General features: G+C 36.3%; 1 protein-coding gene across 2 annotated transcripts; it reads right to left on the reverse strand.

The window, feature by feature from the left end:
- Nucleotides 1–2,428: 2,428 nt before the first annotated feature.
- LOC131537906 (NAD(P)(+)--arginine ADP-ribosyltransferase 2-like) lies at nucleotides 2,429–4,084 on the reverse strand. Of its 2 annotated transcripts, none has more exons than XM_058771611.1 (3): nucleotides 3,709–4,084; nucleotides 3,513–3,591; nucleotides 2,429–3,437 (listed from the first exon to the last, which is right to left on the reverse strand). In XM_058771611.1, exons 2-3 carry the CDS (start codon nucleotides 3,561–3,563, stop codon nucleotides 2,691–2,693), a joined length of 798 nt encoding a protein of 265 aa, XP_058627594.1. In that variant the 5' UTR covers nucleotides 3,564–3,591; nucleotides 3,709–4,084; the 3' UTR covers nucleotides 2,429–2,690. The 2 variants fall into 2 exon arrangements, with proteins under 2 accessions (XP_058627594.1, XP_058627593.1); XM_058771610.1 differs by having other exon boundaries at nucleotides 3,513–3,617.
- Between the last annotated feature and the right edge of the window lie 10,641 nt (nucleotides 4,085–14,725).

Consider the following 14,725-nt stretch of genomic DNA (forward strand, 5'->3'; position numbering starts at 1 on the left):
ATCAGAATGATTTATGAAAATCATGTGACACTGGAGTAATGATGCTGGAAATTCAGCTTTGCATTACAGGAATAAATTACATTTTAAAATATACTCAAATAGAAAACAGTTATTTTAAATTGTAATAATATTTCATTAAATTACTGTTTTTATTGTATTGTGGATCAAATAAATGCAGCCTTGGTGAGCAGAAAAGGTTGAAAAGGGTGCAGAAAGGTCATTTAGTATTTAGTTAAACGCTCACTCAGATTCTTAAGTAATCACAGAAAGGATGCTTGCAAAACATGCAAAGGCGCAGATCTGAAAGATTTGACACTAACATGGTTAAAAATACTTTAAAATGTATGTGGTAATCTAGCAGCACACATCTGTTTTCAACAGATATCAGTGTCAAAATTAAGGTAATTTGCTGTAGTTCCTAAAATCTTGACTTTTGATCAAGTCCAGCACTTCACACAGACAAACGCCACTCACATTGTCTTCAGAAAATGTTAAAATCTGGTCTGAATTATGTTTTGATCTGCTCTTGGCACATTGTTGGATCAGTTTTATATTGTTGCTCTACTGACTGCACACAGTTTGTAGCTTATAAGGGTTGAAGATCAGATCTATGACTGGTGAGAGATCCAGCTTGTTAATAATCTGAGCCAAACCTCAAAGTGCTTGCCTAGGAATCATTATTGATGAGGCCATTGTAATAAAGAGTTAAAATGAATGTCAGACAATGGCCAGAAGGTGGTGCTGTTTCAAAGAGTTACAATGACCAATCTTCACCTGTCCACACCATCATTCATTGATTGGGTTAGAACAGCTGCTTATATCACAAATCTGTAAGCAACTTTTGACTGTTATTGTCTGAAGCTTTTATTAACACTGTTGACTGTTGATAAATTTCATAACATTTTACAATATGGTTCTGTAAAGTCTGACCACACTGTAAAGTTTTAGGAGTGACAACCGCATTAAAATAAGGGAGTAAATTCCCCAAATTATGGTTTCGTGTGTGTACACAAAACAGCTCACTGACCAAAGAAATATTACAACTCGTTCTATAATTTTAACTAAACCACCGCCAACAGAGGCATCATTTCTTGTTTAGCCCAGGGGTCTCCAAACTCGGTCCTGCTGTGCCGGTGTCCAGCAGAGTTTAGCTCCAACCCTAATTAAACACACAATCAAGGTCTTACTAAGCATACTAGAAACTTCCAGGCAGGTATGTTTAGGAAAATTTGGAGCTAAACTCAGGACACCGGCCCTCCAGGACCGAGTTTGGAGTCCCCTGGTATAGCCATGCTCTGCTGAACACTTCTCATGCAGTGTTGCCATCGCCTCTTTATTTTAAATGTCTATGAGCTTGTTGTTTGTGCATAGCTCACAAAACGATCTGGTTTATGGACTTATAAAGTGGGCACTTGTGGGTTATTTTGGTCATATTTTAAATATTAAGTATTTGAATTTATATCGGTGTATTATGAATTTGTTCTTGTTTGTGTTTTTTATTTCTATTTCTTGTACCAGGGACAAGTCTGTAATACGTTGCTCAAACGGGCAAGAGTTGAAAGAGTGAATCTTCTCATCTCCTCTGATAAATCAGCACTTGTGAAGGTCCGGTCTGTGTGGTTTCAAGTAGGAACAACTCTTGAATTTCTGTCTGTCTAAGATGAGTATAAATCCTTACATATTTTTCAAATTAAGTTTGATTTCAAAGAAGATGTTCAGTGAAAAGGGAAAGGAAAGGATGTGACCAAGTATGGTGACCCATACTCAGAATTTGAGCTCTGCATTTAACCCATCCAAGTGCACACACAGCAGTGAGTAGTGAACAAACACACACACACACAGAGCAGTGGGCAGCCATTTATGCTGCAGCGTTCAGGGAGCTCAAGGGTCTCACCTCAGTCATGGTATTGAGGGTGGAGAGAGTGCTGGTTATTTGCTGGTTCTGCAGTGAGGACCATCTCGCCAGATCTGAGACTCAAACCCGTGACCTTTGGGTTATAAGTCTGACTCTTTATCCATTAGGCCACAACTGCCCCCAATCTTAATCAAACTGAGATAAGCTTTTCTAAAGTTCAGATAAGAAGACTTGTATAATTAAATGTTTTGTTAAAAAACTTAATTAATTAGAATTTCACAGTTATTTGCTACTTAAATCAATCATTTTCATTTAACTGCTAGTTACTAATACATTTTTTGACAATGCAGTAAGATGAACACGTAAGAAGACTCATCATTGCTCATTTTGTAAAGCGTCATGGTGTTAGTAAAGCTGCCCACAACAAAACCACAAGCTTCACTCTTCTGCACAATGAAAACCACAAAAACTCCAACATCACAGAAACTCTTCTCAGTCTCCTGATTAAGGTTAAGATTAAGTTGAAAAATATTGTACATTTTTATTTTAAAATATTTAAGAACTTCTGTTTAAGTTTACTGAAACAAATTAAATTCAACAAGAAGCAAAAATTTTTTAAATTTTTATTTATTGTATTGATAATATAGTGTAAGTATAAATAAAGAAATGTTTTAGAATAACATAAAATCACTTAAAGGCCACTGAATTTGGTCACTTAAAAATAACTTTATTTATTTATGTTGAAGTTATGTAAACAAATTGTATTTTCTGACAAAGAATTATTGAACAAAACTGAAAAAAAAAAAACATTCTTTATATATGGAACTGATGTACATCACTTCATTATGGTCTTGGTTGGTTTCTTGAATAGAGCACAGTTCAGGTCACTTCTGTTTCCAGAGCTTTTCAACACATACACAGTGTCACACCAGAGATCTTTCTGACCTTTACTTTTCTTGACAGCAGTGACTTTAAACGTCTCATATGGAGGAATCAGCACCTCTTTCTCATGAGGAAGCTTAGAGTATTTTGACACATTAGCACCTTCACAAGTATAAATTTCAAAACAAGATATATTTCCAAAACGCTGTGCTTTTTTACGAACAAGAGAGGAAGAAGCAAATTGGCCAAAACGGACCTCTTTGTTCAGAACATGCTTATCAAATACAGCTTTGGTACCACGATATGTATAATAGCATTGGTTTTGTGTTTTATTCAGAATCTGTATCGCTTCTGTTAACAGAAAGTGAAGTGAATACCATTTGTATCTCATTTGTTTGTACTTTTTTTTACCATTACGAGTGTCAGGATTAAAATGCTTAAATACATTACTGTCACTGTACACATAAATAGCAATTAAATTATTCTTTGTTAGGTCTTTGTACTTTTGGGTCTTGAAAAAGTCTTTCCCTTTTTTCCAAGCAATTTTAAAATCAGTTGAGTTGTTGATTTCTTTCTTTAGATATGTTGTCTCTACCAGGTTTGCCATTTTCTCTCTACAACCCTCATATTGGTCATCAACTGAATTCAGTGCCATATCCAATGGAAGTATATTTTCAAAAGCAGCAGCAGCTCTGTGATCCTGCAGCAACAGGAATCATAATGATCAATAATCAGTATTCATGTCTGCAATATTCATACTAGAACACGAGCTTACCTGTCCTAGAGCAGCTAAAATGAGAAGAAGAGCTTCAATGATCAGCAGCATCTTGATTCAGTCAAATCCCTCAGATGATCTAGTAGATCCAGAGAAAAGCAGATACTGAAAGACAACCAGAAATTCACAACTATGCATTTAAACCTGTGATGTTCACTGATATATTGACCTTGACTTAAACTGACTCCAAAATTACCTGAGAATACTGTTGTCTGTTTACTTTTCAGGGGTTTAGGAGCAACAATGAGATGAGAAGATCAGAAAAGTCTGTCGCTCACATTCAGACGCTAAAAATCTAGGAAGGTTATTTACATCACTAAAAATGTCTGTCTGTGTATTGCGGGAAACAATGGCTGAAGTGTGATCATGGTGCATCATCTTATTTGTCGGCTCAACTGTTTAGCTCTTTGTAATGCAACACCAACGAGTCTGGTTTGTGGTTTCACACAGGACAGTTCCTGTCATGTCAGTACCAGAAAACAGGTTTGACTTTGTGATGAGCAGATTCTGATCATGGAAATGTGAATCTGCAGGAGACACAAATACATCAATCAATTCATTCTTCATACTAAGTCACACATCAGTAGATACACCGTATCTTTAGCAAATATTTAGATCTGAAGAGTAAATGCAGCTGCATGCAGCAAATAAACAGTCTAAGCTGCCTTGATATTATTGCTCTTCAGATGTCACGATAGAGAGTAGCCTACATTTCTATCCTCCTTTTTCTTTCCGTAAGAGTGGGGTAGCCATTTGCAAATTTTATGGGTCTGGCTTCCGGTCTCACGTCCTGTTATTTTTAGCTGTACAAAATAATTTTTCTTCTTGATATTTCAAATTGGTGTGTCTTACCATATTATTTTAATGTACCTTAATTATGAGCACACTGGTTTGTAGTGCAAACAGGTTTACCTAGTTATGCCTCTTACAAGATGTAAAATAAGTCTCTGATGTTCCCAGAGTGTATATGTGAAATTTTAGCTCAAAATACCCCACAGATAATTTTTTTTTATAGCTTGTTTAAGTTGCCATTTTTAGGGTATGAGCCAAAACACGCCGTTTTTGTCTTTGTCTCTTTAAATGCAAATGAGCTGGTGCTCCCGGCCCCCTTTTCAGAAGTGGGAGGAGCTTCAAGTGCTAATGCTCCAGCACACCGGCAACACACAACAATAATCAGTGCGTTTACATGTACCCTCTTAATGTGATTATGAGATTCTGACAATATTGCGATTCTGACAACCTCACGTAAACACAATACTTCGATCTAAATAATGCGATAATCGCAGCAAGCATAATCGTATTAACATAGGTGGCATACTCTGATATTAATCGAAATATAGGCCCCTACAGACATGTGAACACCTTAATCGCAGTATTGGCGCTCTGACCAAAGTGAGCATGTGCTTGTGACAATGACGTGACACGCACCTGCAATAATACACAGATTAGAAATGATGGTGGAGAAGAAAGCATCGCATTCTGAGGAAAACACACCTCGCTGCCACCAGTCTCTGTTCTTACCCTCATCTAGAAACGGCGAGTAGAACACAATGGCAGCGTATAGGCAAACAAATTCCATCACATTTCTATGGTGCCGAAAAAGCATGGAATGCAACCATGCAAAAGTGTTTTGCATTAGACGTAAGTAAATTAAAACATCGATCAGTAACACACCTGCTCTTTCTCAGTCCATCATTTGTGCTGTGCAGTGGGGTATGTGAATAATGGCAGTAAAAAATTAACCACAATTCTTAGTGAATAACAAGAATAATGGAAATTGCATGTGACTCGAAGCGGCGTGAAGTCAGCTTCACATTCTCTATTCACCTTTTTCTTGTCATAAAAATGGGCGTGGACATTTGTAAATTCTATGAGTCAAGCATACGCATCCAGCTATTTTTAGCTGTACAAAACAATTCGTTTTGCTGTTTGATGTTGAAAATTGTTGTGTTTTACCATATTTGGTTTGTAGTGCAAACATTTTTACCGTTTACTGCACGTTGTTATTCTTCTCATTATTTACCTATAGCGGCTAATGAACAGAAGTCTCGCCCAGGCTTACTTCCACGTTGAAGAAAAAGGTGGATAGACCTTTTTCCTAAGTAAATGATGAGCGCCGCCATTATGAATTCTAACTTCCGATTGGATGCTCTTCTGTTCCGGTCTCCATAGGAACCCATTAAAATAGTACCCATCTGTTTTTAATGTATCTAACTTCGGCAGCGTCATCTACACACTCATTGAACTTTGAGGAGAGGGACTGACAAATGACGGTCATTATGACAATGTAAAATGATGGCGCTATGGAGTCATGTGCTTTTTTTTAAAACATTTTAATAGGTTTAACATTAGATTATCAGCTTGGAATATACACTAATTTGACTAGAAACACTGGAGACTGGAAATGCAAAGCATCCTTCCGGTTAAGAGTCATGCGTGACTTCCGTGTTCAATAAAAACATCTAGGCCCTGTCACAAATGGAACCTTAAACCCTTGCGGTCTTCCTCTGAGTCCCCACTTTCGTGACGTAATGCCGCTTTGACTGTCGGGTAGAAGTCTGCTGCGGAGCTCGCCCCAGTGCTGGCTCGGCAGAAGTGCCTATCGAGGGTGCATAATGGCCGCAAAGGGTGCACCGTGAGCACCCTTCTGAACGCTAAAATGACAAATGGGACACCCTACGGTCTAGTGAACTTAACGGACATGTGCACGCGGTGGCCATTGTAAGTCCGTAAGACCGCTAGTCCATCCTCCGGAGGTCGCATTTGTTGGCTGCATACATCATAAAGAAGATCTTATTTTAGAATATTGACAGTTATAAATTTGACCATTATTCTTAGTTAAGTGTAAATTAGTTAAGTGTAATATGCTTTTGACTCAGGCTTGATGACGTATGCAGCCTACAAATGCGACCTCTGGAGGATGCAGCCCTCCATTTGAGAAACAGCCCATGTGTTCCATTTGGGACAGGGCCTATAGCGGATAATGAACCAGAAGTCTCACCCATATAAGCTTACTCACACATTGAAGAAAAAGGAGGATAGACTAGCCACTAGATGACAGTAGCGCGCACATTTACCTTAAGGAAGAAGTGTTTCTGTTAGTTTTGGTAAAGCTAAGATGGAATAAAGAGGCACATTTTGTTACGGTTTCTTCACAGAGATAAGAAACAGTACAGCTTTTAGAATACATTTCCCATAATGCTTTGGTGAATAGAGCACGCTGTGAGGAAGGGAAGTGATCAAACGATGTGGAAATGTTGGAATCCCTGTAAAACACTGCTCAAAAACTTAAATCAGGGGTGTCCAACACTCCTGAACAAGCTAATCAATGTCTTCAAGATCACTTGAAAGCTACAGGCAGGTGTGTTTGATTGCACACCCCTAACTTAAGTAAACAGTTAGTTTTGTTTTGTTTTAATTCAGGTCGTTAGTTATCATTATTACTTGTGCTAAAAAGAAAAGACATGACACCTCCAGGTGGTTTGGTGGTGTGATAACCAAACTTATGTGGTATTCTCCATGAAATGTGACACTTATAATGGGTTTTTGTGAGAACCGGTCTAAGAACTCTGCTTTGTCAGAGGTTTTGAAAAAGGTTATGTGAAATTTGAAGTTGCAGAAAGGTATTTTTTGTAAGAGGTGAATGATGACTGTTTCAGTAAATGATTTACACATTTTGACCAGTAGATGGCAATGATGTCAAAACACCAAAGTCTTTGAAAGAGGTAATTTCCTGAAAAAATAAAAAACTAATTTTGCATTACAGTTTTTCTCGATTGCTAACACACAATTCATGAAACAATTCACCATTTTCTCACAACTATAAACACAATCTCAAAATTACACACCAACTTGTGCAAACTTCAAACTTCCAGGTCAAAATCAAATAGTTTAGTCAAAAACATATTCTCTTTTGTCAGACTCAAACTTTGGCCTCAGATGATACACAAACCTGTCAAATACTCAGACTACTTTCCTGTCTAGAGAACACTAGTGAGATCAATTCAAAACACTGTTACAAAAACCTCCTTTTGGGAAACAGGAATCCTTTTGCTAGTCAATGACTGTTCAAATAAGATATTTTATATTTACAGTAAAATAAGATTTATGCCGCATGCTATACGGCATAAATAGAGGGGTGCAGATATAGTAAAATTCAGAAATAAACTTTAAGAAAAGTTTACTTTCATTACACTTCTGTAAAGACATCTTATAGTAGATGAAAAGCACTAGAAGAGAAAAGTTTTAAGACCAAACAACCGAATACACAGTAAACACACACTGGAATATACTGTCAGTTACTGTAAATAAATAAATAAATAAATTCATTCATTCATTCATTCATTTAGCATCCTCAGCCAAATTGCATTACAGTATTGGTAGTATCCTTATTTGTTATAGCGGTTTCTTAGTCTTCTGAAAAAAGACTTCTCTGCCTTCCCTGGACAGTCATCTCTCAGTTCTGCAAAAATAGAGTAGATGTAAGGACTACTTGGCTACAAATCATTTCAACAGTAATGAGTTTGAGGGTGTACAACATGTGCTACATTATTTACTGTACATAGAATAATGAAAGTTGTCTCATCTGAAGTACTGCTGCTATGTACTGTAATTATATTGTATGTGTCAGTAGTATTGAAACCTTGTAGATGAGCCTGTAGGCCATCTTCCCTCATGGTCAGTCCATGCAGAAGAACATGGTCAACTATAGTGCTTTGTATTTCATCAGGAACAAATGACCTTTGACCTCATCCCCTTAATTTATTTTTCTCCTCCTATTCCTCTTTGTCTCCCACTACCAGTATTCATTTTCCAAAACACATAATCACTTGTGCTCCTGTGCATATCATCATGAGATTCTGACCTGTGTGTCATCAGTTTTGCTACTGAATGTTCACACATGGATAAACATGTGCTGTTTGTGTTAATTTTTTGATGCTTGAGTTAATTATATTGTGTGTTTGAGTTTTCTAAATGAGAACATGGTTAAACCTGTGCAAAATGATGGTGTTTTTGTGTAGAGTTTTGCAGAAAACACTGAGCAAATTGGAACGTGTGTGCAAACTGGTGAAATGTGTCAAAGGTTTTAAGAAACATGTCTTTGTTTTGAGAACTGTATGAATGGTTTGGGAAAATGGGCCAAATGAATCAGTTATAGTTTGTTAGCAATCCAGAAAAACTGTAATAACAAAGTTAAGGACATGTTCTATAAAATACTACATAGGATTTATCCAGTAAAGCATGTTTTAGATTTACATTTCATATACCTGTGAATTTTGTGGACTGAAAAAACCCCCGAATTCAAATAATGAATAAAAAGCTCACACAAATGGAAATGAAAGAATAGCTGTAAGGTGTAATTTCCTGCATGATGTCAAATCCACAGAGTTACAATTTAAAACCAAAGTGAAATTTTAAGAATTGGTGAAAATAAAGAATAAAAAATATTTTTATGGAAAATAACTCTATTTAACTCTTTATTTTACACTGTATTATTTATAGAGCATTTTGTCTTAAATTACATAGAAATGGATGTAAAATTACAAAAATAACAGTGATGATAATTCATGAGATCACCACCAATATATAAAATCTCTGATTTTTTTTCATGAGCTGAACTATCTTTTCAACAGCAGCATTGTGATCCTGTAGCAACAGGAATCATAATGATCAATCATCAGCATTCATGTCTGTAATATCCATACTAGAACACAAGCTCCATGAGATTATGTTGTAGAATTATGTTTTTGCTTATACTGACTGGAAATATGAAAAACACAAAGATACAACATCTTGCAAAATGGCTTTTATTGACACAATATTTTAGTTTATCATGTTTATTATTATTATTATTAAATCAAAATATATTTTACAAATATATGTATATGTATATATATATATATATATATATATATATATATATATATATATATATATATATATATATATATATATATGTTGAAACAAGACCGCATAATTGTACCAAATGTATAACATTAATGTGAAAATAGAAAAATACTTTAAGCCTTTTTTTCTCTTTCAATTGGTATTCAAGTTTATCATTACAATCAATTCAAGATTCAGTAAGAGTAAGAATATGCAATATAGTGACAAGTTTACTGGTTAGCACTTAAATAATGTTAAAATTAGTAGCTTAAAGGGCTACTCCACCCCAAAATGAAAATTGTGTCATTAATCACTTGCCCCCATGTCGTTCCAAACCCGTAAAAGCTTTATTTAAGATATAAAAGCACAATTTAAGATATTTTGGATGAAATCCGGGAGGTTTATGACTGTCCCATTGACTGCCAAACAATTTTCACTGTCAAGGCCCAGAAAAGTATGAAAGACATTGTCAGAATAGTCCATCTGCCATCAGTGGTTCAACCATAACGTTATGAAGCCACGAGAATTCTTTTTGTATGCCAAAAAAACAAAAATAACAAATTTATTCAACAATTTGCCTCCTCTGCGTTAGCGTCATTTTGGAGAGTATCCGATGAACGCAAATAGCGTACGCTGTTCTGTCAGATGCACCACAAGGATATGCTGTTTTCATTCAAATCAAAGCATAAATATACATAAAAGACGTATCTGTGCTGTGCGGCTTAATGGATAAGACAAAGAGCCAAGTTTTTAGAAGTTAAGATTAGATTAGACCACACCCTCTCCCAGTCGACCGATAAATAAAAATTTGCAGTGTGATCATTAAATTTACTATATATTAAAGAAACAGATGGCAATCCCACGTAGGATGAGAGGAAGTAGAGGATGCCCAGGGAACTCCATAGGCCTTGAGAGCAGGACGTAACTGAAAAAAGACAAAATATGATGATGCTGATAAACAAAACGTAGTTCTTAGTTTTTGAAGAGAGCAGAGTCCCTGGTTATCATATAAGTCACCGCATGTGTTTCTGACCAATGTAGACCAAGAGGGCTGGACAAATGGTCCAGCGATCAGACGTTCCACCATTTTTAGTCCTTAGATGTAGTATTCTGGATTCTCCAAAGATCGATTACATTAAGTTCAGTGATAAATTTATTCAATAACTTAGAGGATGGTTAGCTCTAGTATCAGGGTGAGATTTATCCAGTGCAGGATTTAAAACAGCATTAAAATCACCACCCATCACTAAACGACAATCCATCTGCTCAAGTAATATATTGGAAATATTCGTGAAAAATACACTGTCTGCCTCATTCGGGCAGTAAATGGAGACCAGTTCTAACCTGTCATTATGTATTTTATAGCGTATAAAAACAAATCTACCTTCATCATCATTCCCGGCATGTTCAATAGTTAAATGCAACTTCCTATCGGCTAAGATAAGCACCCCCTTAGTTTTATAAGGGGCTCAAGGGAAGGCTGCCAGTTTGTAATATTTGTTTTGAAAACATGCCACATCACATTGTTTTAACTGAGACTCTTGTATCAGGGCACAGGAAATCGATTTACAGTGCAAATATTCTAATTCAATAAGATATTCAGAACATGCATTGTGTGCTCACAATGCCAAGATTCTGTCTAAGTGAAGTGAAACAAAAGCAATGCCATACTGCCAGTGACATGTAAACATTAATATGTATCCTGGATACCAATCCACCTAGATGCATAGTCCTTTTAAAAGAAAAGCAGAATAAATAAAAATATTGATGTCTGTTGAAGGGCATATAAAAAAAGCAAAAACAAGGAACGACAAACTAGTGTGTATAAAAACCAAAGCAGACCGCACATTACCGAGAGTGTAGGTCTGCATAAACAACAGAAACAAATGTTGATGTGTGACCAGTCCACTTCAACGCAAGACATGTCCCCAAAGGCCCACTGAGCCAAAAGCGTAGTGATTGAACCTGCTCTCCATCAGCCCGAAGAATAATAATAATAATAAATAAAACGAAAGAAAGTAAATCATTATTATTTACCAATCAGCAGATGAATGTACAGGGCAGGGGCAAGATCCCAAAAAGAAATTAACAAGTGTCCATGGCCACCTTGTTATTGTCCTCTTCAGGACAGTTAGGATCACCACAGACCTCATTGTTAATTTCCCCTCGTTAAGCTGGGAGGATGTAGCCGACACCTTCCCACTGCTTTGTAGCGCTGCAGAATGCGTCTTCAGTGACAGTGAAGTAACAAAATCCTCCGTCTTTTGAGGAGAGTCGAACATCATCTGCTCACGTTTGTGCCATAGTTCAATTACTGCCAGATAGGTGAGGAAGGGCTGGAGACCAAGTGCTGTCATCTTCTTCAAGACTAGATTAAAGCTCTTTCTCTTGGTAGTTGTGGCTGGACTAAAGTCGGGAAAAAATAGTAGCGTGACATAGTTCTGCATATACTTCACTGGATATGCCTGCCGAGCACCTTTCAGGATCGCCGATCTGTCATGCCATCTTAATACACGGAAGATGAGAGTACGCAGCCGATCTGAGTTTTTCCTTCCGTCATACATGTGATGGGCCCGGTCAATCTCGATGTCACGGCCTTTCAGGGAAGGGGTCCACTTGGAAAGACTGGCTCTGAAGAAACCAGCTGCATCAGAGCCTTCAGCCCCCTTCGGCAACCCCACCAGTCACACATTATTTCTCCTGCTCCTATCTTCAATGTTTGTCATTTTTTCTGTGAGTTGCTCCAGCTGATTTCTTAAGTTTGTGACTGTCCTCTTATCCTCACGTGCAGCTGCTTGAATGGAATCGACCCGGTCACGTGTCTGTTTAAAAATAAAAGTCTTGCATCAGAAAAACATTTAGAATTACATTTTTTTTGTTTTTTGTTGTTGTTGTTGATCATTAATGAATAACTACACAAGAACACATGAGTAACGCAATATTAGCACTCTAGTAACCACTAGTAACTAACAAGAAACTCTGATTAATGAATTAGTAAGCATGCTTAGTCGAATGTGGTAGTTCAGTATTAGCTAATCCAGTAACTATTATTTTTTTTCATACCTCCCCAAGAACTCCTAAGAACTGCTGTATACAGGTTTATAATTAATATGAATAATACATATAGCCTATAATTAATTTTAAAGTGAAGGTCATGCTAACCTACTAGTAATGACTCAAGTATTACCAAATTCTTCAGAAAGAATTACTATTTGGATCAGTATTCTAAAGTGAAGATCGTGATAACTCCCTAGTAATTACTGAAATCATTGTAAACTTTTGAAGTTCTTGTAAGGTCCTGTTTAGTAATTCATTTTGCTAGATTTAGTAGCACTTATATCATTACTAGTGGGTTACCGCGATCTTCACATTAGAATACTGATCCAAGCAATTAGTAGTTTCTTCAGAAGGATATAGTAACACGTGAGTCGTTACTATCCAAAACCTTTCATTTATCTCAAAAGCTTACAATGACATGAATTCTATTTTCACATGACAATGAATCAGTTCATTTTAGGATTAATTAGTCATTATGCATAATTCACATTAATTATGAACCTGTTTACAGTAGTTCTTAGAAGTTATCCAGAATATATGAAAAGTTGTTATTGATTAGCTAATAGTGAACAGTTTCAACTGAGAGCTATTAATTACTAAACCATTAATCAGAGATTCTTGTTAGTTAATAGTAGTTACTACAATGTTAATAGTGCATTAGTCATTTGTTCCTGTTTAGTTATTCATTAACGATGGACCAGTATTCTAAAGTGTTACCACATTTTCTGAAGCTCCTCATTTTACTGAACATTTAAAAAAAAAAAAAAAAAAAAAGTATAAACTTGAGGAAAGTTCTTACATCTTACAGTTTAAAATAAAGTATTTTCTGATGGATTGCAGAACCATTTTTAACCATAGAAGCACTATGTTTTATTGCCAAAATTACCTGAGGATGTTGCTTACTCAGAGCTCGAACTGAGCCTCCTTCGTGGACAGCAAGCCAAGTTTGTTTATCATTATCTGGCAGGGCTGAATGGGCAGGCAAACTCGTGAATGGATCATATCAAATAGGTTTTCTGCAAGACACATGAAAATACTTAGGAGATTGTGTTTTTAATTTTAGCAGATTCAGTAAATGAAAAAGCAGCTATCTTACCATGAAACTTTCCAAATGCTTCCCACAGATAAGGTGTCTCTTTGCTCAGTTGTTTTCCCACTACGAATACACTGTAAAATGTCATAAGTTGACTTAACTTAAAAAAAATTAGGAAACTCGTTGCCTTAAATTTTTTAAGTAAATGGTAATTAAAAAAATAAGTTAATTGAATTGTCAAGTTCACTTAACTTTTAAAAAAAAGAAAAAATATTATATACTTAATAATTTTAAGGCAACGGTTTCCTCAATTTTTTAAAGTTAAGTCAACTTTCACTTTTTACAGTGTACGTTGACTTTACAATACTAGAGTATCATGAAATATACTGTACGTGTGAACCCATTTTGAATAAACTTCAATTAATTTCTGAACTTATAGAGACAGCTGCAATGCATTACCAAGCTTCCTGTTGAACTGTGTATATTTGTCAGTGATGGGCAGTAGCGTCGCTACAAGTTTAACTACATTTCTCAGTAGCGTGGCGGTAGCGTCACTGCTTTCTGAATCAAATAGCTTTACGGTAGTTAAGCTCTTTTTTTGATCAAGTAGCGCGGTAGCGTCAACAAAAGCTAACGTTACATTATTCAAAGAAAGCATTCTGAAACTCGAGCTCAAATCAGAAATATAACAGCTACGGATCACTGATCCTGGATCAGTAAGTGACGCCGCAGACACAAAAGCTCGTAACGCCATTGGCTCCTCAAACTGTCAGTCAAACCTCATTATTCCTCCCGCCTCTCTCGTCAATGAAGTGCGGAGCGCTGTTTGGAGCATCTTAGCTTGTTTGCAGTCTGAAGGTAAATAAAGAGCTGCTGATTGAATAAGTACAGCGGTTTTTTTTTACTCAAAAAACACTATTTATAAAGGCTAATGCTTTTTTTTTTTTTTGTATTTGAGAAGCGGAGAAGAGTTTCTTAGTCTAGCATTTGTTGTCGAGTCACAGCCAAACAGCTCGTGCGAAGCGCTGAATCTTTCATAATATGATACTTTGGCCAAATAACAGAAAAAAACTGAACGCCCACATAATGACAGAAAACTGGGGAAAACAGGACACGAGTCAGGAAAAAAAAAATACATTTGCTGGTAAAAAGCTTCGTATTTGAACTTGATTTTGGTGAAATGTTTATATTAATATCTAATGACACATGCAACGATGCAAATAAACATAGCCTATCT

This window comes from Onychostoma macrolepis, chromosome 03 (assembly GCF_012432095.1).
Source record: "Onychostoma macrolepis isolate SWU-2019 chromosome 03, ASM1243209v1, whole genome shotgun sequence".
Classification (NCBI taxonomy): Eukaryota; Metazoa; Chordata; class Actinopteri; order Cypriniformes; family Cyprinidae; genus Onychostoma; species Onychostoma macrolepis.